The 23,891-nt window shown below is 42.6% G+C and overlaps 1 protein-coding gene across 2 annotated transcripts; it reads right to left on the bottom strand.

Annotated features, from left to right (window-relative positions):
• Window positions 1-442: 442 nt before the first annotated feature.
• LOC124002127 (Krueppel-like factor 11) lies at window positions 443-6,273 on the bottom strand. Of its 2 annotated transcripts, none has more exons than XM_046309418.1 (4): window positions 6,085-6,273; window positions 4,904-5,164; window positions 1,413-2,340; window positions 443-1,198 (listed from the first exon to the last, which is right to left on the bottom strand). In XM_046309418.1, the coding sequence occupies exons 1-4, from the start codon at window positions 6,124-6,126 to the stop codon at window positions 900-902; spliced, it is 1,530 nt and encodes a 509-aa protein (XP_046165374.1). In that variant the 5' UTR covers window positions 6,127-6,273; the 3' UTR covers window positions 443-899. The 2 variants fall into 2 exon arrangements, with proteins under 2 accessions (XP_046165374.1, XP_046165375.1); XM_046309419.1 differs by lacking the exon at window positions 6,085-6,273 and adding an exon at window positions 5,332-6,026.
• Window positions 6,274-23,891: the final 17,618 nt, after the last annotated feature.

Raw genomic sequence — 23,891 nt, 5'->3', positions numbered from 1 at the left:
GAGACTGAGTTATCAATTGACACAAATAATGTAACACTACTTCATAAGGATACTTGTGAGGTTTCTTACCTGTATCACAGGGCATACACCAGTCGGCCAGGCTTATAAGTACAGAGGCAAGGATATGAGTGCCTATACATCCCGCTGCCTCATAGCATAGTTTGGATTAGAGCTGCTGAATGGGACAAAAAGTCCTTTGGCCTGCACGTTCCACTAAACTAACAGGATGTGGTCCAGTCCAGAGCTGTGATCAGTCAGCATATTGAACAGGAAGTGTTTCAGCTGACTGACTCACATAGGATGTGGCAAGACACCACTCTACTCCGCTACCATATAGCTGGGGGAGTGACTGGAAAGGAATGCTGACTAACTAGAGGGCTGTTCTGATTTCAGAAAAAGGGACCATCTAAGGTCAAAGGGAGATTTGCTAAAAACACACCAGTTAATAATATGTCTTTATTACAAATGTGTATTAAATAATATGAAAAGTCAGTAAGTAATTATCACAGTATAGATTACTATCCACATAGATTTTTTTACACAATTAAGTCATTTTCCCAAATTAACAAATGTAGTTTGAAATACAACACAATCACATAGATATTATGTACAAATATACATACAAAGATAGGTGAAATGTAAAAGACAAACTTCATTACAAAGGCTTTGGCAAAAGAGTGCATACATACATACATACAGTGTAAAATATCTGAAAAGTAAACAAAACAAAAATGTACAAATGAGCAGTAAAATATAAAAAAATACAGAGTCCAGTGCATGTCTTCAGACATTCTCCATGAGTAAAATGGCAGCCTTGTGTGCTTGACTGCCCCCCCTATCCATGTCATGGTTTGGGGGTTTTGGGTAAGAAGTCACTAGTGGGTAGTGTTGGGCAGAGTCTAGTTTAAGGCAGGTACCAGCATACTGAGGGAGAGTGAGGCAGGGTTTGACGGCAGAGGCTTGGGAGAGGACATTTTGTTGGGGCTGCGCACCTCAGCCTGCCAGGAGGGGGTCTTCTTGCTGGTCATATGACGGCGGGCATGTTTGGTCAGGTGGTCGCTACGCATAAAGCGCCGTTCGCACACGGGACACACAAACTTCTTCTCGCCCGTGTGGGTCCGCCGATGACGCGAGAGCTCGTCAGAGCGCGCAAACTTCTTGTCGCAGCCCTCCCAACTGCAACTGAAGGGCTTCTCACCTGAGAGAGAAAATTAGAAAGAGAGTGTAAGTGAGCAAGTCATTATCATTTAGTCACTAACAAACCCCAACATGCTTTGAGTCAAATAAATGACCTTATAATCTTCAGTTTACATCGTGATACACAAATGAAGATCCTAACATCTTATCCCATAAATGTCAAGTTCTCTCTCACTTCCACTCATCCATGAGAAGCACTGTGAACTCTCGCTTACCTGTGTGTGTTCGAAGGTGTGCCTTGAGGTGGGAGCTCTTGAAGTAAGTCTTCCTGCAGCCGGGGAAGTTGCACACGTAGTTCCTCCGGCGGGAGAAGTCCATCTTCGTGGCGCTGCAGGGTCCGGCGGGCACGTAGACCGGGGCGGGGGCCAGAGGTAGCAGCTTGGTGTGGCCCAGGGTCATGACAGTCTGTGGGGAGCAGTGGGGTGCCTGAGACATGTGGGACTGGGGTAGAACCAGCATCACCGTGCCCTGGGGCATAGCTTGGCCCATGAGGAAGGGCTGCTGGAGGGCCCCTAGAGGGCCAGACTGGGGCAGGATGGATGTGGGGGTCCTGGATGTCTGCATCGGGCCCTGGATGAACGCTGAGATCATCCCTGATTGGCTGGTCACCGGGAACATCTGGCAGATGATTGGAGGAATGGAGGTGGGGGGCGGGGAGAGGCGTGTGGGCAGGCTGTTTTGTGATTGGGTGTTAGCGGGAGGAGGGGAGGGGCTCTCCTTACAGTGGATAGCCTTTGGCTCTTCCTTCTCAGTCTTGACTGGCTGTTCCCTACAGGAAGAGATTAGGGCGAGGTTGGGTGTGAAGGGAGGTTTGCTGCTCTTTTCAGTCTTTACTGTGTGCTGTTGATGGACCACCAGCTCTGAGATCCTCTGTTGCTCGGTGGGGTGTGCTGGAATTTGCTCGCAGGGCTGTGTGTCTGCAGTGTGGCGGATGACGCTGGTTACCATTGCTCGGCAGGGTGCCGGTGGTGGGGTCTTTCCAGTGGTTGGGGACTCAGCAATAGAGGCCATGGGCGGTCGTGGGACCCCACAGACCCTTACAGAAAGGCTGGAACTGGGCCGGCTCAGAGGAGAGGTGCTTGTGTGGATGGCAGCGCTGGTGGGGGTTTCAGCAAAGCTGGGGCTGTGAGGAGGTGTCATACACTGGAAACCAGAGAGAAAAAGGCAGAATCAGTGTATGTGTGCACCATACTAGGAAGCTTTTTCAAACAGAAATTTGCATCCTGCAGCACTAATTCCAAAACGTTTTGGGAAACTGGTAAGTCCATGGAGAATAACAGTACCTCCTCCCAGCTGCCCACTGCACTGAGGCTAGGAAACAAGGTCACCACCGATGAATCTACGATAATCTAGAATTTCAATAAGCATTTGTCTACGGCTGGCCACGCTTTCCACCTAGCTACCCCAATCCCAACCAACAGCTCTGCAACCTCGCAGCAACTGACCCAAGCCCCCCCAGCTTCTCCTTCACCCAAATCCAGACAGCTGATGTCCTGAAAAAGCTGCAAAATCTGGACCCTTACAAATCAGCTGGGCTAGACAATTTGGACCCTCTTCCGAAAATTATCCCTTGTCGCAACCCCTCTTACTAATCTGTTCAACCTCTTTCGTATCGTCTGAGATTCCTAAAGCTTGGAAAGCGGCCACGGTCATCCCCCTTTTCAAAGGGGGAAGACACTCAAGACCCAAACTGTTACAGACCTATATCCATCCTGCCCTGCCTTTCTAAAGTCTTTGAAAGCCAAGTGAACAAACAGATCACGACCATCTGGAAACCCACAGTACCTTCTCCGCTATGCAATCTGGTTTCCGAGCTGGTCACGGGTGCACCTCAGCCACACTCAAGGTTCTAAACGATATCATAATGCCAATCAATAAAATAAATAAAAAACAGTACTGTGCAGCAGTCTTCATCGACCTGGCCAAGGCTTTCGACTCTGTCAATCAAAGTACGCTAATGACTGCCTTGCCTGGTTCACGAACTACTTCTCAGACAGAGTTCAGTGTGTCAAATTGGAGGGCCTGTTGTCCGGACCCCTGGCAGTCTCTATGGGGGTGCCACAGGGTTCAATTCTCGGGCCGACTCTTTTCTATGTATATATATATCAATGATGTCGCTCTTTCTTTGATCCACCTCTACGCAGACGACACCATTCTGTATACCTCTGGCCCTTCTTTGGACAGTGTTAACAAACCTTCAGGCATTTGGAAATTGCTTCCAAGGATGAGCCAGACTTGTGGAGGTCTACAATTGTGGCTAATTTCTTTTGATTTTCCCATGATGTCAAGCAAAGAGGCACCGAGTTTGAAGGTAGGCCTTGAAATACATCCACAGGTACACCTCCAATCGACTCAAATGATGTCAATTAGCCTAACAGAAGCTTCTAAAGCCACAACATAATTTTCTGGAATTTTCAAAGCTGTTTAAAGGCAGTCAATTTAGCATATGTAAACTTCTGACCCACTGGAATTGTTATACAGTGAATTATAAGTGAAATAATCTATCTGTAAACAGTTGTTGGAAACATTGTGTCATGAACAAAGTAAATGTCCTAACTGACTTGGCAAAACCAATATTTGTTAACAAGAAATTAGTGGACTGGTTGAAAAACGAGTTTTAATGACTCCAACCGAAGTGTATGTAAACTTCTGAATTCAACTGTATGACTGGAACAAATTACTGGAACAAATTACAAAAAAAAAAAAAATCACTGAAGTTGGTGATATCTCCCTCACTAACTTCAAGCATCGGCTGTCAGAGCAGCTTACCGATCGCTGCAACTGTACACAGCCCATCTGTAAATAGCCCATCCATCCAACCAACTACCTACCTACCTCATCTCCATATTAATTTTTTTTAATGCTCTTTTGCACACCAGTGTTTCTACTTGCACATCCTCATATGCACATCTATCACTCCAGTGTTCATTGCTAAATTGTAATTACTTTGCCACTATGGCCTATTTATTGCCTTACCTCCTTACTTCATTTGCACACACTGTATACACATTTTCTATGGTGTTATTGACTGTATGTTTATTTATCCCATGTGTAACACTGTTGTTGTTTTTGTTGCACTGCTTTGCTTTATCTTGGTCATGTCACAATTGTTAATGAGAACTTGTTTTGTAGAACAAAACAAACACTGGTGTTCTAGTACAGCCACTGTGGTGTTCTAGTACAGCCACTGTGGTGTTCTAGTACAGCCACTGTGGTGTTCTAGTACAGCCACTGTGGTGTTCTAGTACAGCCACTGTGGTGTTCTAGTACAGCCACTGTGGTGTTCTAGTACAGCCACTGTGGTGTTCTAGTACAGAAGTCCTAGGTTGGGTGTGTTCTGTTTCAAATTGGAGGTTTAATGTAGCTGTTAGGAGAGATACGTGACCACAGTAGGCACGTATGCACACTACACTAATGACTAGTTCGATATGGGTGGTTGTAAAACAGTGATTTTTACAACCAGCAGCTGAGAGAGATGAGCACTGGGTGAAATTGAAACTGACCATCTCTTTATCTCTTTCCTGACACCTGTGCAACAACCTCCCTAACCCCTCCAACCCCTATAAGCCATGCAAAGTTTTTAGCAAACACACCAACCTGAGACAAAGACACTGTCTCAAAGCTGGTTTACACAGTAAGTCAAAGCTAGGATGGTTGTTTTGGGATGTGTGGTGTTTATGGTTGTCCATAGAGAATACACTCTTACCAGGGAGGAGAGCGAGACAAAGTCTTTGGGGGTCTCCGGTGGGTCCAGAGGCAAAAGGGAGTCGCAGGAGTCCGAGGCGGGGGTAAGGGGTCTGGGTTTGCAGGGGTTGGGGCGGTGTTGGCCCCAAGAGCTCATGCAGACCAGAGCCTCTGCAGCCTCCAGGTCTGTGTACTCTAGACTGCAGCCTAGGGAGGACTGCTCACTGTAGTGCCTCTTCCTCTTCAGATAGGAGCCGCAATAATCCATCACCATCCCATTCATCTGGAGGAAAGAAAGTTTTTCTGATGATGGTATAATAGAAGACTTGTGAGTCACAATAGGGACTAATCACAACGATAACTGGGAAATGAGACCCAATCAAAACCATACAGCTAGATGTATTCATTTGCATCCAAATGACCTCAAATGTGAAATGTTTCTATTCTTACCAGTCATTAGCTTAATGTCAAGTGCCAGTTGCTGCGAGGTTGTCACAGTGTGGCCGTTAAGAGTGCTGAAGGAGCAGACTTTTGAGATTACATCCCATCTGCCCTAAACCTACGAGCCAAGTAACCTCCCATTGCCAAATATAGACCAACTAGTAATGTATCCCTACAACTTGCCACGTGAGACCGAAACCCGCATGCACAGGGTATGTTACCCAGTGTGAACGCTGCATCAGGAAGTGCTTTGTCTGCAATGACACTATTGGTGATCGTATGGCCACTCCCAACATCAAATAATGTGACCAGTTTCACATAGTGAAAGCGTAGCCCGCCTAGGCAAAAACAATACCACTCTACTGGGCTACCTGGTTATCATAGGGTGACGTTGGGTAACATTAACACAGGTCAATAAAACAAATGCTACACTATTGCACAATTCTGTCAACTGGGCACTGTTGAATTAAAGATATCGGACCAACAGTCAATCATTGCGAAGTCATTGGATAATATGATTAGATGGTATAAATGTAAATAAGTCTCAATTAATCTTGATTTTTTTCTCAATAATTTTGAACTAACATGACTCAATTACCAACTGAATAATATTAGAAAGTAAAAAGTCCAAAGTAAAATGAACAAACTGGAGTGACAAACAAATACAGTATCCTATTGACCCATTATTCAAACGTTTGTCATGAAATAATACGCATGTTGACTTGAAATAATAATATTAAGAAAATAAAAATATATTCTTACCCCATACGAGACTTCAATTTCTGAACATTTTTGTAAGGGCATTGTTTAGGTATATTTTAATTAAGTTTAGCATCAACCGGATATGGAACAAAAGAAGCGGTGTCACTCCGCCCGATCAGTAGAGACTGGCTGTTCAATTCGTTTTCACTACGTCCTCTCTCAGCTGTGTAAAACATCAGGATAAAAAAAGGAAAACAAAATTCACAACACACAGGCGGATGGCAACATGCCACCAATGAAAAACAAATGTGTGTGAGATCTTAGCCAATAGCAGGTGAGACGACGCGTGATCAGTGCATGGTGGCCGGACGATTGGAGGAAATAGGGTGCGTGGCTGTTGGTGGGCGTACAAATGGGTCATCGGTGTCAGAGAGAACCCGATGAACTGCAAGTCTGAAAACTAGGTGAAAGGTCTTATGCCGCGTTCATTACAACTGGGAGCTCGGAAATCTCTGACTTCAATGCGTTTAAAACAATTGGGAACTCGGAAAAAACTAGCATCGACTGGGAACAATCGATTTGAACGGTCAGAATTCCAACTCGGGACTCTTTCCAGAGCTCCAATTTTCCGACATGAAGATCACTGACGTCATGATTCAATCTCGTATTTTCCGAGTTCCAAGATGTTTTGAACGGGGAACGAGTGCCGAATGAGGGGACTCCTGAGTTTCTCCCATATGTTTTTGACATACTTTTATGTTTATTATTTTTTACAGGATATCTAAAGCTTTTAGAGTTTACCAATGACTACTCTCGTTTTTTTGTCAGTTAGTAGTTTGTCAGCTATTAAAATCACAATGCTTTTCAAATTCAGTAAAAAGTCATGCTCTATTTTACCACCTTAATGGTGTGCATTTCAAGCTACACCATTGTCACATCGTATCTACCTAACAAAGCAGGCGTACATGAACATTGTATCAGACCTTAGTAACGTTCATATTATATGTTACAAAACGACTCTCTACTTATTGCTACTTCTAGTAGATATATTACTATGTAGCTAATGTTGGATTTATTTTGACACTTCTGTTTTCAAATACTGCATGAGACCATTGTGAACTTCAGGGGCCTCAGGTTGCCTAATGCATAAAAATGTCAATCCAAAATCACAATGAAAATTCAACACCACCCAGTAATAAAAACATTTTGGGTCGTATTTGAGTTATATATTGTTTTTAGACCAACCCCTCTCAACCCCGTATGGTTTATATGGGCTCATAAAAAAACATCTTTAGAGGAATTCTAGGGTGGAGCTTGTGAACAACCAAGCTTCTCTGTTTTTGTCCATAGAGCCCAACATTTTGCTCCGTGCCCCATTGTTATGGTACGGAAAAACAGAGTACCGGTATGTAGGATATATCATGTCAAAATCACAGGATGTTGTGTAGGCCTAATACATAATGAAATATGTCATGAACTTATAACAAAGACAATGCATCATATGGCTTCAGAGAAGGCTTCCTGTAGCCCTGGACTCAACATTTCATCGCACCAAGAACATAGCTGTGTTTTAACCATGGGCAACACATTTAATGTAATATCGAAACGGTATTAAATATCCAAATATAATTTAGTTTTTGCAGTTATTGTACATTACATCTACATCTACATTACAGGCGGCTGGTGGCACCTTAAATGGGAAGGACGGGCTTTATAGCTGGAATGGAATAAATAGAAAGGTATCGAACACCCGGTTTCCATGTATTTGATACCATTTCATTCACTCCATTCTAACCATTATTATGAGCCATCCTCCCCTCAGCAGCCTCCTGTGCCTCTATATGTATGGTTTCTCAGAATTCCATGTCACAAATTCAAATGAGTGCTGACCTACATCTCCGAAACGTTGCATCATCAAAATTGTTTACATGATGGAAGAAACTATAGTGTATGTCAAAAACTCTGCAACTGCAGTAGCCTATGTAATTAGATTACAATCTAAGATATCTGACACACACTTAAAAAAAAAAAAAAAAAACTGTTTAAACGTTTTCTACATTCCCCATTCTCTGAACCTCTGAAAATATTAAAATGAAACCGGTCATCTTCATTCTCTCTGTAGTTCAATCAACCAGTTTTCCCACCCAAACTCCCCGGTATGTCAGGAGCGACCAGGGAGCGACCAGGGAGGCCATGCTCCACTTCGAGTCACATAAGAATGACCTCAGGCAGCAGGGCTGAGTAGGGCTTGGTTGTACAATGCAACCCAGTGCCAGCAGCACAGCATAAGAAGTGAGAGGTGCAGAGGGAGGAGTAGGGCTAGAGATAGAGGCTGCAGCAGCAACAGAAACTGTTTGTGATATAAGTGGGGTAGAACCGTATGAACTTGGCCAACAAGAAAACTGGAGGAAAGGTTAACGCTGGTCAAATCTAGGCTCACACCTCCCCTCGCCTGATAACTCCTCCTCTCAGGAACTTCCATAAGGGGACACAGAAAGGGGGAGTTGAGGGCTATCGCCCTGTGAGAGTTAGATATACCACCCCAGAGGCTATAACTCACTCAAACCCCCAAGCCCTGAAATGCGGACACTTCGGATAGGGGAGCAGAGTCAAGTAGAGAAATAGTAATTCTCACAGAAGTGCACCTCTCAGACATCAGCCTGGTCTCATAGACTAGACGTAACATAGTACATGAAAATCCAGGACACTCAAATTCATATGATATGTTACGTTTGGCATGGTTACATAAGACAGAATGTTATTTAAGGCCAAAACAAAAGGAGGTGGTTAGTCAGGGTGTAGCAACCCAATGGTTGGGTATTCTAATCTCATCGCAGACAAGTTTAGCATTTTAGCTAATTAGCAACTTTTCAAATACTTACTACTTTTTCGCTACTTTGCGACTACTTAGCATGTTAGCTAACCCTTCCTCTAAGCCTAACCCTTTTAGCTAACCCTTCCCCTAACCTTAACCCTTTAACCTAACTTCTAAACTTAACCCCTAGCCCTAATGTTAGCCTTCTAGCTAACATTAGTATTAGCCAGCTAGCTAACGTTAGCCACAACAAATTGGAATTTGTAACATATCATATGTTTTGCAAAATATTGTAACATACTGTAACATCTACAAATTAATACATACCATACATATCATACTAAAGGAGTTTCCCAGATTTACATACAGAATAATACCAAATGCTCTGGGACCAGGTTGCTGCCATGCATTATTGCAAACTTGTGCTGACTATACACCAAATAGTTTATTAATGATATCAAACCTGTTTGGATTTGTCAAGAGAGGGTTTGATATAATCAGCTGGTGTGATGGCACAATGGACAGGAATTTTGTTTTGGCAGTAACATGAGGATAATGATTAAATGCCTCAACTGACCAAATAGACAAGGGGCCTCAAAACGATTGATCAGGGTATCAACATTGTGCATGACAGCATTATAACAAATTACCATTGGGCAAATTTGATCCCACAGGCACAAATGACATGTATTGCATTGAGTTCTAATTTGAACCAATACCCTAAGGTTGGTTAATAAATAATAGTTTTTTGATGGTATGACCATCTGGAGATGATCTATATGGGACTATCCAAATAAATTGTGACCATAAATGCAAAGTCCTTATTATGACTAATTGCTGTGTACTATAAAAAAGGAAATACTTTTTCATAGTAAACTAAATGTGTGTTCCTCTAAAATGATGTCCTGTTCAGATGTTATCAACATCTAGTTTAATGGTGAGAACTCTGGGTATGAAACATACAGCAGCAGCACCTGAATCTACATCAGTGGAGGGGAGGGCGACTCATAATGATGGCCATAATGACCATGTGTTTGATGTATTTGATATCATTCCACCTATTCCGCTCCAGGCATTACCATGAGCCTGTCCTCCCCAATTAAGGTTCCACCAACCTCCTGTGGTCTACATACACACCTGTCTTCTGCTCTATCAATTCAGACAGGCAGCCACGAGAAACATTGAACCCATGCCCTAGTGTGTGTTTGTTTGTGTGTCTGAGGAATGCTGAACCCATCCCCTAGTGGAAGCTTCACTGGGCATGGGACCATGAGGTTCCGAGGAGGGCCTGCCTAAAATACCTCGGAGAGATGACATTTCACGCTGACAGTCGGTCATGACAGTCATCGAAGCCACAAGGGGATTGGCATCTGGGTGAAAGGACAACAGCAAGTGAGACCGTCTACCTACCGTGTCACCAAGTGGCACATGTCCCAATGGTCCTATGACCTGTCACTGTGCCTGTTGGCATGCAGAATTCAACCTGCCCTGTGGGGTACAGCCACTGTGCCATGCCATGCCATGCCTGGCATAGGTAGGGGGTTAGTTGTACTACTTCCTTTTACATTGCTGACAAGTTGTTAGCCTATGCTCTATTTTGATGTCAATCAGTGCGTTAGCCTATCTATTTTCGAAAAAGGTTTTGGCTTATGCTATGCCATTTTCCATGGTGCTCACAGAAGAACAGGTTGTCTCTTTGTGTGTGTGTATTGTTGTTGTTAAGTGTTACCCTTATCAATACTGACTGATTTGACTCCAAGCTTCTTTGTCCCTCTAAATTAACTATATATTGTACATTGATTGATTAATATAAGATCAAGACTCATCAAAATAAGCACAATTGACAGCAAATAAATATGCAAACAAATGCTAATAAGCAGTTCTCATCAGATTTAAATGTGAAATGCTGGTTAAGCAGCAATCTCTGTTTTCAGGTGAACCATATTCCATACTTGGCTATCTGTTCAAGTTGGCCATTTTCCTTTTGTGGGAGTAAATGTCTATCAATCATCTGAGAACAGGACACACCCCCCAAAGACATAGCAGTGCAATTCCTAACAGGACTCACTCAGGATTGGTGCGTATTGGATGCCAAAACCGATCTGTTACTATGACACATGAACACATTAGCTGCTGAATTTGCCAGCTGTTGTCTAGGTAACTGCGAGTAGCGAGGCAGGTTTGAAGGCTTGGCGGTTCGCTAGTGGAGCTCCATTGAGACGGTCTGGGCATGTATTGTACCTCTGAAATTCGAGAGAATTGGAGTAATTTGTGTTTGTACAAGGTATTGGGATCAGTGCCTGTTTTATTGTTTGTGGCCTTTGAAAATAGGGGATTCTGGCACCAGGATCAATACAACAAGATAGTAGTGTCTACCATCCATCTGTGCTGCTTTTGTCTCCCTATAAACACTTAAGCTTTATCTGCAGTTGCAAAAAAGTAACTGAACCGTTAGTGGAAGGTTGAAGAGATGTTGATATCTACGGTGCCTTCAGAAGTATTCAGACCCCTTGACTTTTCCCACATTTTGTTATATTTCAGCCTTATTCTAAAATTGATTAAATAAAGCATTTCCCTCATCAATCTACACACAATAACCCATAATGATGAAGCGAAAACAGATTTTTTGAATTTATTAAAACGTATAAAATATATATATATATATATATATATATATATATATATATATATATATATATATATATATATATATATACAGCCAAGACAACACAGGTGTGGCTTCAGGAGAAATGTCTCTGAATATGACCCAGCCAGAGCCTGGATATATATATATATATCCCCATATATACAGCCAAGACAACACAGGTGTGGCTTCAGGAGAAATGTCTCTGAATGTCCTTAAGTGACCCAGCCAGAGCCTGGACTTCAACCCGATCGAATATCTCTGGAGAGACTTGAAAATAGCTGTGACCCTCCCCATCCAATCTGAAAGAGCTTGAGAGGATCTGCAGAGAAGAATGGGAGAAACTCCCCAAATACAGGTGTGCCAAGCTTGTAGCATCATACCCAAGAAGTCTCGAGCCTGTAATCGCTGCCAACGGTGCCTCAACAAAGTACTGAGTAAAGGGTCTGAATACTGAATGTAAATGTGATATTTCAGTTGATTATTTTTAATCCTTTTAATCCATTTTAGAATAAGGCTGTAACATAACAAAATGTGGAAAAAGTCAAGGGGTCTGAATACTTTCTGAATGAACTGCACTCTACTTGGTCCTACAATCTCAATAACAACTGGAAAAGATGGGTGCTATGCAGCAAAGTGAATCTAATTGTGCACTCTAATAATCAATAGAGGCACAGGAGGCTGTTCTATCTGTTCAGAAAGAAATTAAATAATTCATAATAGCCTACTACACCCTGAGAAAGCCTGTAATTTAGCCAGAGAGGATCAATAGCTTTTTTTAAAACATATCCTGACTGTGGAGTTTAGTCCAATTACAAGGCCTAGCCTACCTTCGGGAACATGTGGTACATCTGTCAGTCAACAAACAGCATGCAGACAAAACAGTATTTCAAATGCAATCTTGGGAAACACAGGTTGGAAAGCAAATGGCTCCTGCTGAAGAGAGAAGATTGTCTGTTGCAGGCTACCAAAATATTTGATCAACTTCCCAAATATTGTTTTACAAAATGAAAGCGCACTAGCACGAGCATATCGGCCATCATCAGAGAGTGCGCTGCACATCATTGGGTGAGTCAGTGAAACTGGAAAGCATTTTTAGGACTAGAATTTCCTCTTCTTATTGTAGACTACAATATGTGTCTCCATACACCTAGCCTATTGATGGATTGAAGATAAGGTCATTTTATTGATTTCAGATTCTCAGTTTGTCAATGTCAAATGATCCTGTCATTTCGATAATTTGTGTGGTATTATAAAAGATTCTAGATTAAAAAACATGAGCTGGCGCACACCCAGAAAAAATAGTTTGCGTGGAGCTGCTGACTTACGACGAATAAACTATAAATGATCAAAATAAAGAAAGTCGCACACTCCAAATATAAACTGCCAGCAATTTAATGGGTATTTACCAACATCACTGTGCCTTCCTCAGGGTAAAGTCATGAATACTTTAACCAGGTTATGTAGACAAACAGTGCAATTAGTGCAACCAATGACAATAGTGAGGGGTTTGTCATAATGATTAAGTTAATTCAAATTAATTTGTTAAAGAAAACAATAGTTTATGGCATATGAAATATATTATGCTATTGTTATCATATAGAAACATAATTGAATATTATACATTATACACATTATTGTTTAATTCAATTTCACATAATTGTGTCGTATTTCATTTCATATTTGTTACCTGTAATCTTTTGGTTCAACCTCAATGTATAATGAGCATCATCAACAGGGGGAACATATTAGGTGTATGCTAATAAGATGTAGAAAGAATATATCAATTTATAAGACTTGTTCACAAATTATAAAAGATTCTGCCAAAGTCTCCAGTCATGTAAAATGACGTAGAATTGCATGAAATGCATTTATAAAAGGCTAAATTCTCACACTCAGCTTTTCTCACGGCACCTCCTGGTTTACAAATGAAGCACTGCCCTCACTGTGTTGTGTATGGACACATATAGGTCTTTGTGATAGGCTCAGAGATTCTTGGGAATATGGGTCAGGTGGAGGGCCAAGTAAGCCTCAGAGGTTCAGACAGCCTCAAGAAGCAAAGTGTCACTGGACACATCATCGTGATGACGCAAAATGAATCACATGATGATGTGGCCGGTGAGACTTTGCTTCTTGTAAGTCCCAAAACTTCCAAACGGAACTGCTGAACTGCAAAACATTTTGGAACTGTATCAACAATCGACTAATGAAAAATACCAAAATACCCTCAAGGAAACATGCAAACAGTGAGTGGGGAAAGCTGGGGCTTTCCCATGACAAACAGGTTTGGAATGTATCTCAAATGAGGTTCGTTTGACGATTCTGTGTAAATGTTTTTTTGTGTAGGTCAAATGACCAGCATCAAAAGAATCATTATACATCTGTGGGAAACATTTCATGGTACTCAAGGGGAGGGTGAGTTGGCCTCATAAGTGGGGTGAGGTACTCACTCATGCAATCTATCAAGACCATGCTGAATCATAAGAACTTGTTGAAATGCGGGGGGCTGATCTATATCTCGAAGTATGGGTACAGTCAGTGGTGACCCGTCATTCAGGGAAGGTGGGGCAGAGTTTGCAACCAATGTACAAAAAAAAGGTATATTATGCCCCTCTTAATTTAGCCTACTGTTCTGACTTGGTGGTTCACATGTTGTTTGTAGCCTGTTTTAGAGAAATGTAATCATCAAATATTGCAAGAGCTTTCATTGTCTGCTTATATGCCCCCTGCATTTATCCTACAGTTCTGACTTGAGGTACAGGGAGAACATTGTAAGAATGGCCCATGTTCTGAATTCTGTCGCTGCACATTTCAAAAGTGCTGAACAAATAGTTATATTGACTACGTCCGTCCTAGCTCGCTCATTAATTTCTTAATAGCAATTACGGATGGCCTCTTATCCGCTTGTCATCCCCTTATGCCATAGTTTTTACATCTCAATTGTCAGTAGAAACCACATTTGTTTAAGAAAGTAAGCAATATCAGCAAATGTTTTTTAGAGGCAGCAAATGAGGCTGAATGAACTGTTTCGCTGCCAGACAAGGTTCTGCTGATAGCCAGGTGTAACAGTGGTAAAGTGTTGGGATTCTGCTGTTGGGACTCTACTGTTGGGACATCTTTATGTAGGTCTTAACAGTTTGTGGGCACCGTCTGTCACCGTTATAGTGCAATTAATGTGTTGTTTAGTGTTGTGTTCTGTGGTGGCTTTGCTGGCAAGCATAAAACTTTTTATTTTTGCCACAGCAAGATTTACATGTATTTGTACTGCTCTAATTACATTGCTAACCAGTTATAATAACAATAAGGCTCCTCCGGGGTTTATGGAAGATTGCCAATATACCACGGCTAAGGGCTGTATCCCGGCATTCCGTGTTGCGTCGTGCGTAAGAACAACCTTAGCCGTGGTATATTGGCCTCATACCTCATCCCCTCAGATCTTATTGCTTAATTGTATACTGTATAGTCTATATATCTCTAGCAATAATACCATTCTTTCCAGATTACTTTATTAGTGACCCAGAAGTATTTCCACGAGTGTTGTTAATCATGACTTGTGATCGGGAATGTTCTCCTACTATGATGCTATTTTGAGAGCTCTGAACAAACGCCTATGAACCATCCAATCATTAATGAAGACCTGTCACAGAGTCAATAGTCCTCAATATGAGTCAACACATTAGGATAGACTGAACAGCAATATATAACTGATACGGGATGTTTACTTCAATGGACTCCCTATAAATATCCCGATCAATTCTGCACAAACACGCAGACTAAAACAGAACCATCACTGATGAAAATAGAGGTCTTGGCCTGCATTTGAGTTCTCACTGTCTTGACCAAACAAAGAAACATCAGACAGTCATGCTTTCACTTGGTATTCCCACAGTAGAGCGGTCCAGGGTTACAAACCCCTGGTAGCAAAACAAACACATGTTCTTGAAAAGACATTGCTCAACGTCATTGGCTCTTTGAGATATGTTCCAATGAGCTGAAATTAAAACACAAACTCAATATATTAATAAAATGACTGACAGGGTTACACAGGATGTAATCATTAATAACTAAAATACTGTACATACGGTATTGTTCAAACTGAACCTGAATGTGTTTTTTTAGCAAATAATGACTTGCCATGGAAATAGTGGCTCAAAACAAACCTGTGAGCGCAACAGGTGAGACAAAAGAGTCTCAGGACATTCTGAAAAAAATGCAACCGAGTTGCTGAGCAACCATGTCTTCCCCACCCCACCAGTCTACAGCAGCAGGCCCAGTCAGTCTCTGGCACTACTTCCCTCAAGCTATTCAAGTCTGTTTTTCACTCTCTAAGGGCAGTCTATGGACCCCAGCCAAGATCGACTTTACGTTGCCTCTCTTATCGGGCGTTCCTCCTCTACCCAGTCCTGTGCCAGACAAGAAAAAGGGAGGATGAGTGGAAGAGAGCAGATGGCCTAGTGCTCATGGGTAGCACTCTAGGCTCCGCTGGGTGTATAAAGTTTAAATAAATCTGTCCGCCTCGCCTCACGCCTCTTATCTTCATACCCAGAAATCTCAGTTAGTGGCTCAGTCATGGTTGTATACCTCTGCCCTGTCCACCCACCCACCCACTCAGCCCCAGATTTAGATTTATTTCACAGTATCCTGCTTTGGTTACATCAGGCCAGGCCCATTCACATCCACAGCCATATAAGTCTCTCTGTCAGTCTGTCTTGTTGTCTAGGATATAATGAGCCACTTCATAGGGCCAGGTGCTGTTTGTGATTATGCAATAGGTGACATGGAAGTACAGTATCCAGTCTGCTAAAGTCTGTGAGGATTCTACATTGCGTTGAGCTGGAAAAAGCCTCTCGCTTTACTTCTAATACACATATCAGTTTAGGAGCATTACACCTGTTACATTTTCACCTTTATTTAACCAGGTAGGCAAGTTGAGAACAAGTTCTCATTTACAATTGCGACCTGGCCAAGATAAAGCAAAGCAGTTCGACACATACAACAACACAGAGTTACACATGGAGTAAAACAAACATACAGTCAATAATACAGTATAAACAAGTCTATATACAATGTGAGCAAATTAGGTGAGAAGGGAGGTAAAGGCAAAAAAAGGCCATGGTGGTGAAGTAAATACAATATAGCAAGTAAAACACTGGAATGGTAGATTTGCAGTGGAAGAATGTACAAGGTAGAGATAGAAATAATGGGGTGCAAAGGAGCAAAATAAATAAATACAGTAGGGGGAGAGGTAGTTGTTTGGGCTAAATTATAGATGGGCTATGTACAGGTGCAGTAATCTGTGAGTTGCTCTGACAGCTGGTGCTTAAAGCTAGTGAGGGAGAAAAGTGTTTCCAGTTTCAGAGATTTTTGTAGTTTGTTCCAGTCATTGGCAGCAGAAAACTGGAAGTAGAGGCAGCCAAAGGAAGAATTGGTTTTGGGGGTGACCAGAGAGATATACCTGCTGGAGCGTGTGCTACAGGTGGGTGCTGTTATGGTGACCAGCGAGCTGAGATAAGGGGACTTTAACTAGCAGGGTCTTGTAGATGACCTGGAGTCAGTGGGTTTGGCGACGAGTATGAAGCGAGGGCCAGCCAACGAGAGCGTACAGGTCACAGTGGTGGGTAGTATATGGGGCTTTGGTGACAAAACGGATGGCACTGTGATAGACTGCATCCAATTTATTGAGTAGGGTATTGGAGGCTATTTTGTAAATGACATTGCCGAAGTCGATGATAGGTAAGATGGTCAGTTTTACAAGGGTATGTTTGGCAGCATGAGTGAAGGATGCTTTGTGGCGAAATAGGAAGCCAATTCTAGATTTAACTTTGGATTGGAGATGTTTGATGTGAGTCTGGAAGGAGAGTTTACAGTCTAACCAGACACCTAGGTATTTGTAGTTGTCCACATATTCTAAGTCAGAACCGTCCAGAGTAGTGATGTTAGACAGGCAGGCAGGTGCAGGCAGCGATCGGTTGAAGAGCATGCATTTAGTTTTACTTGTATTTAAGAGCAGTTGGAGGCCACGGAAGGAGAGTTGTATGGCATTGAAGCTTGTCTGGAGGGTTGTTAACACAGTGTCCAAAGAAGGGCCAGAAGTATACAGAATGGTGTCATCTGCGTAGAGGTGGATCAGAGACTCACCAGCAGCAAGAGCGACATCATTGATGTATACAGAGAAGAGAGTTGGTCCAAGAATTGAACCCTGTGGCACCTTCATAGAGACTGCCAGGGGATCAAATATATTATTAGGGATGGTATGAGATCATGTGATTGTCTCTCCAATGACACTGAAGTTTACGTTTGTCATTGTGAGAAGTCTTCGCAACATGATTAGCCTTCCTTCCTTGTGTGAATATCTGTCTTTGTCTCACAACAAATAACCTTTTATATTCCAATATTGGTGTTTACAAAGTAATTGAAGTTGATTTGTAGGCTGATTTGTAGGGGCCCGGACAACAGGCCCCCTGATTTGACACACTGAACTCTATCAGAGAAGTAGTTGGTGAACCAGGCGAGGCAATCATTTGAGAAACCAAGGCAAATCGAGTCTGCCGATGAGGATGTGGTGATTGACAGTGTCGAAAGCCTTGGTCAGGTCAATGAATACGGCTGCACAGATGGCGCTTAAGATATCTTTTAGTACCTTGAGCGTGGCTGAGGTGCACCCATGACCAGCTCTGAAACCAGATTGCATAGCGGAGAAGGTATGGTGGGATTCGAAATGGTCGGTAATCTGTTTGTTGACTTGGCTTTCGAAGACCTTAGAAAGGCAGGGTAGGATAGATATAGGTCTGTAGCAGTTTGGGTCAAGAGTGTCTCCCCCTTTGAAGAGGGGGATGACCGTAGCTGCTTTCCAATCTTTGGGAATCTCAGACGACACGAAAGAGAGGTTGAACAGGCTAGTAATAGGGGTTGCAACATTTTCGGCAGATAATTTTAGAAAGAAAGGGTCCAGATTGTCTAGCCTGGCTGATTTGTAGGGGTCCAGATTTTGCAGCTCTTTCAGAACATCCGCTGACTGGATTTGGGAGAAGGAGAAATGGGGAAGGCTTGGGCGAGTTGCTGTGGGGGGTGCAGCGCTGTTGAACTTAGCCAGGTGGAAAGCCAGGTTGAAAGCATGGCCAGCCGTAGAAAAATGCTTATTGAAATTCTCAATGATTGTGGATTTATCAGTGGTGACAGTGTTTCCTGTCCTCGGTGCAGTGGGCAGCTGGGAGGAGGTGTTCTTATTCTCCGTGGACTTTACAGTGTCCCAGAACATTTTTGAGTTTGTCTTGCAGGAAGCAAATTTCTGCTTGAAAAAGCTAGCCTTGGCTTTCCTAACTGCCTGTGTATATTGGTTTCTAGCTTCCCTGAAAAGTTGCATATCACGGGGGATGTTCGGTGCTAATGCAGAACACCACAGGATGTTTTTGTGTTGGTTAAGGGCAGTCGGGTCTGGAGAGAACCAAGGACTATATCTGTTACTGTTTCTAAATTTCTTGAATGGGGCATGCTTATTTAAGATGTGAGGAAGGCATGTTTTGCAGTTCTTTAAATAACCAGGCATCTTCTACTGACGGGATGAGATCAATATCCTTCCAGGATACCCCGGCCAGGTCGATTAGAAAGGCATGCTCGCTGAAGTGTTTCAGGGAGCGTTGACAGTGATGAGTGGAGGTTGTTTGACCGCTGACCCTTTGCGGATGCATGCAATGAGGCAGTGATCGCTGAGATCTTGGTTGAAAACAGCAGAGGTGTATTTAGGGGGCAAGTTGGTTAGGATGATATCTATGAGCGTGCCCGTGTTTACGGTTTTGGGGTGGTACCTGGTAGGTTCATTGATCATTTGTGTGAGATTGAGGGCATCAAGCTTAGATTGTAGGATGGCTGGGGTGTTAAGCATGTTCCAGTTTAGGTCGCCTAGCAGCACGAGCTCTGAAGATAGATGGGGGGCAATCAGTTAGCATATGGTGTCCAGAGCACAGCTGGGGGCAGAGGGTGGTCAATAGCAGGCGGCAACAGTGAGAGACTTGTTTTTAGAGAGGTGGATTTTTAAAATTAGAAGTTCAAATTGTTTGTGTACAGACCTGGATAGTAGGACAGAACTCTGCAGGCTATCTTTGCAGTAGATTGCAACACCGCCCCCTTTGGCCGTTCTATCTTGTCTAAAAATGTTGTAGTTAGGGATGAAGATTTCAGAATTTTTGGTGTTCTTCCTAAGCTAGGATTCCGACACGGCTAGAACATCTGGGTTGGCAGAGTGTGCTAGTGAATAAAACAAACTTAGGGAGGAGGCTTCTAATGTTAACATGCATGAAACCAAGGCTATTACGGTTACAGAAGCCATCAAATGAGAGCGCCTGGGGAATGGGAGTGGAGCTAGGCACTGCAGGGCCTGGATTCACTTCTACATCACCAGAGGAACAGAGAAGGAGTAGAACAAGGGTACGGCTAAAAGCTATGAGAATTGGTCGTCTAGAACATCCGGAACAGAGAGTAAAAGGAGGTTTCTGGGGCGATAAAATAGCTTCAAGGTATAATGTACAGACAAAGGTATGGTAGGATGTGAATACAGTGGAGGTAAACCTAGGTATTGAGTGATGATGAGAGAGATATTGTCTCTAGAAACATAATTGAAACCAGGTGATGTCATCGCATGTGTGGGTGGTGGAACTGAAAGGTTGGATAAGGTATAATGAGCAGGGCTAGAGGCTCTACAGTGAAATAAGCCAATAAACACTAACCAGAATAGCAATGGACAAGGCATATTGACATTAAGGAGAGGCATGCTTAGTCTAGTGATCATATGGGTCCAGTAAGTAGTGAGGTTGGGGTCACGGCGATTCAGACAGCTAGCCAGGCCATCGGTAGCAAGCTAGCATAAGATGGAGGTCTGTTTTTAGCCACCTCGTGCGTTTCCGTCGGTAGATTAGTTGGGTTCCGTGTGGTAGAGGGGATCAATCCAATTGGCAAAATAGATATAGTTATAGTGACCCAAGAAAAATTGTCCGATAGACCTATTCAGATAGCAGCCGATAAGACAGCTGACGATTAGTGGGCCGCAGATGGGCGTTCAGGTAACGTCACGATGGAGGGGCCAGTTGGATAACTCCCTCGGGCAGATAACGTCGGTAGTCCAATCGTGAAGGCCCGGTGGGTCACCGCATCGGCAGTAAAACGGGTCCGGATAGGTGATTGTATCCCAGGAGTGGCTGATGGAACTCTTCAGCTGGCTAGCTCTGGAATAATTGATGTTTGCTCCGGGATTGACGTAAGCCAATAGTCACACGGATAGCAGCTAGCTAGCTGCGAGATCCAGGTATAAATGTCCAGAGCTTGCGGTTGAAATCCGGGGATATGGAGAGAAAAATAGGTCTGGTATGTTCTGGTCTGAGTCACGTTGTACACAAAGGCAACTATCACTGTCACCACTCAACAATACCAACCGACATTGGCCTGCTCATTTAAGGGGAACCCCTGTACTGAATAATATCTACAGTAATGCTAATGTGACAGTGATAGTTGCCTTTGTGTGCCTATTTCTCTGCTGCACTTTCTCTAGCCTATCATGTCTGAAAATAGTACCAAATATAAACCAGTCTGGTTGGTCTGGACGCACTATATCAAACAATACCTTACCACTATATATTTTGTGTGGACAGGCAGAGAGAGAGGCTAGGATGGCGAGTCCATTTGAGGGCATCAGTGTGTTTTCGGAGTTTGGCCGGGCGGCCACCTCTAGGAAGAGTCTTGGTGGTTCCAAACTTCTTCCATTTAAGAATGATGGAAGCCATTTTGTTCTTGGGGACCTTCAATAATGCAGAAATGTTTTGGTACTATTCCCCAGACCTGTGCCTCAACACAATCTGTCTCAAGGCTTGGTTTTTGCTCTGACATGCGCTGTCAACTGTGGGACGTTATAAAGACAGATGTGTACCTTTCCAAATCATGTCCAATCAATTGAATTGACCACAGGTGGACTCCAATTCAGTTGTAGAAACATCTCGAGGATGATCATTGTAAACAGGATGCACCTGAGCTCAATTTCAAGTCTTATAGCAAAGAATCTGAATACTTATGCAAATAAGTTATTTCAGTTTTTTTGCAAGAATTTCTAAAAACCTGTTTTTACGTTGTCATTATGTGGTATTGTATGTAGATTGATGAAGATTTTTTAAATTTTATATGATCCTTCTAAGAATAGGGCTGTAACATAACAAAAGGTGGAAAAAATCAAGGGGTCTTAATACTCTCCGAAGGCACTATATAGGTACACTACCAGTCAAAGGTTTGGACACACCTACTCATTCAAGGGTTTTTCTTTATTTGACTATTTTCTACATTGTAGAATTATAGTGAAGACATCAAAACTACGAAATAACACATATGGAATCATGTAGTAACCAAAAAGTGTTAAACAAATCAAAATATATTTTATATTTGAGATTCTTCAAAGTAGCCACCCTTTGCCTTGACGACAGCGTTGCACACGCTTCGGATTCTCTCAGCCAGCTTCATGAGATAGGCACCTGGAATTCATTTCAATTAACAGGTGTGCCTTTTAGAAAGTACATTTGTGGAATTTCTTCCCTTCTTAATGCATTTTAGCCAATCAGTTGCATTGTGACAAGGTAGGCTTGGTATACAGAAGATATCCCTATTTGGTAAAAGGCCAAGTCCATATTATGGCAAGAACAGCTGAAATAAGCAAGAGAAATAAAAGTCCATCATTAATTTAAGACACGAAGGTCAGTCAATACGGAACATTTCAAGAACTTTGAAAGTTTCTCCAAGTGCAGTAGCAAAAACCATCAAGCGTTATGATGAAACTGGCTCTTATGAGGATCGCCACTGGAAAGGAAGACCCAGATTTACCTCTGCTTCAGAGGATAAGTTGATTAGAGTTAACTGCACCTCAGAGTGCAGCCCAAATAAATGCTTCACAGAGTTTAAGTAATAGACACATCTCAACATCAACTGTTCAGAGTAGACTGCATGAATCAGGCCTTCATGGTAGAATTGCTGCAAAGAAACTACTTCTAAAGGACACCAATAATATGAAGAGACTTGCTTGGGCCAAGAAACACAAGTAATGGACATTAGACCGGTGGAAATCTGTCCTTTGGTCTGATGATTCCAAATTTGAGATTTTTGGTTCCAACCGCTGTGTCTTTGTGAGAAGCAGAGTAGTTAAAAGTACGATCTCCGCATGTGTGGTTCCCACCGTGAAGCATGGAGAAGGTGTGATAGTGTCACCAGCAAAGCACTCCCACACCATCTGTGATTTATTTTGAATTGAGGGCACACTTAACTAGCATGGCTACCTCAACATTCTGCAGTGATACACCATCCCATCTGGTTTGTGCTTAGTGGGACTATCATTTGTTTTTCAACAGGAAAATGACCCAAAACACACATCCAGGCTATGTAAGGGCTATTTGACCAAGAAGGAGAGTGATGGAGTGCTGCACCAGATGACCTGGCCTCCACAATCACCCGATTTGGGATGAGTTGGACCACAAAGGGAAGGAAAAGCAGCCAACAATTGGTCAGCATATGTGGGAACTCCTTCAAGACTGTTGGAAAACATTCCAGGTGACAACCACATGAATCTGGTTGAGAGGATGCCAAGAGTGTGCCAAGCTGTCATCAAGGCAAAGGGTGGCTACTTTGAAGAATCTAAAATATTACATATATTTTGACATCTTTAACACTTTTTTTGGTTACTACATGATTCCATATGTGTATATATATATATACATACATACGCACACACACACACATACACACATGCTGAGGGTACAAAATATTAAGAACACCTTCCTGATATTGCGTTATGCCCCCCCTCCCTTAGGCATGGACTCTACAAGGTGTCAAAGGCGTTTCTCAGGCATGTTGGCCCATGTTGACTTCAATGCTTCCGACGGTTGTGTGAAGTTGGCTGGATGTTCTTTGGGTGGTGGACCATTCTTGATACACACAGGAAACGGTTGCACTTCTTGGCACAAATCGGTGCGCCTGGCAACTATTACCATGCCCCGTTCAAAGGCACTAATCTTTTGCCTTGCCCATTTAACCCTCTGAATGGCACACACACAACCCATGTCTCAATTGTCTCAAGGCTTAAAAATCCTTCTTTAACCTGTCTATTCCCCTTCATCTACACTGATTAAAGTGGATCATAGCTTTCACCTGGATTCACCTGGTTAGTCTGTCATGGAACGAGCAGGTGTTCATAATGTTTTGTACACTCAATGTATACAGTATATATACTGAACAAAAATATAAATGCAACAGGCAACAATTTAAAATATTTTACTGAGTTACAGTTCATATAAGGAAATCACTCAATTGGAAACTGCATTACTTCCTAACCTATGTATTTCACATGACTGGGAATACAGATATGCATCTGTTGGTCACAGATAC

The sequence above is a fragment of the Oncorhynchus gorbuscha genome, linkage group LG17 (genome assembly GCF_021184085.1).
Source record: "Oncorhynchus gorbuscha isolate QuinsamMale2020 ecotype Even-year linkage group LG17, OgorEven_v1.0, whole genome shotgun sequence".
NCBI lineage: Eukaryota > Metazoa > Chordata > Actinopteri > Salmoniformes > Salmonidae > Oncorhynchus > Oncorhynchus gorbuscha.
This window is presented reverse-complemented; position numbering and strand designations above follow the sequence as displayed.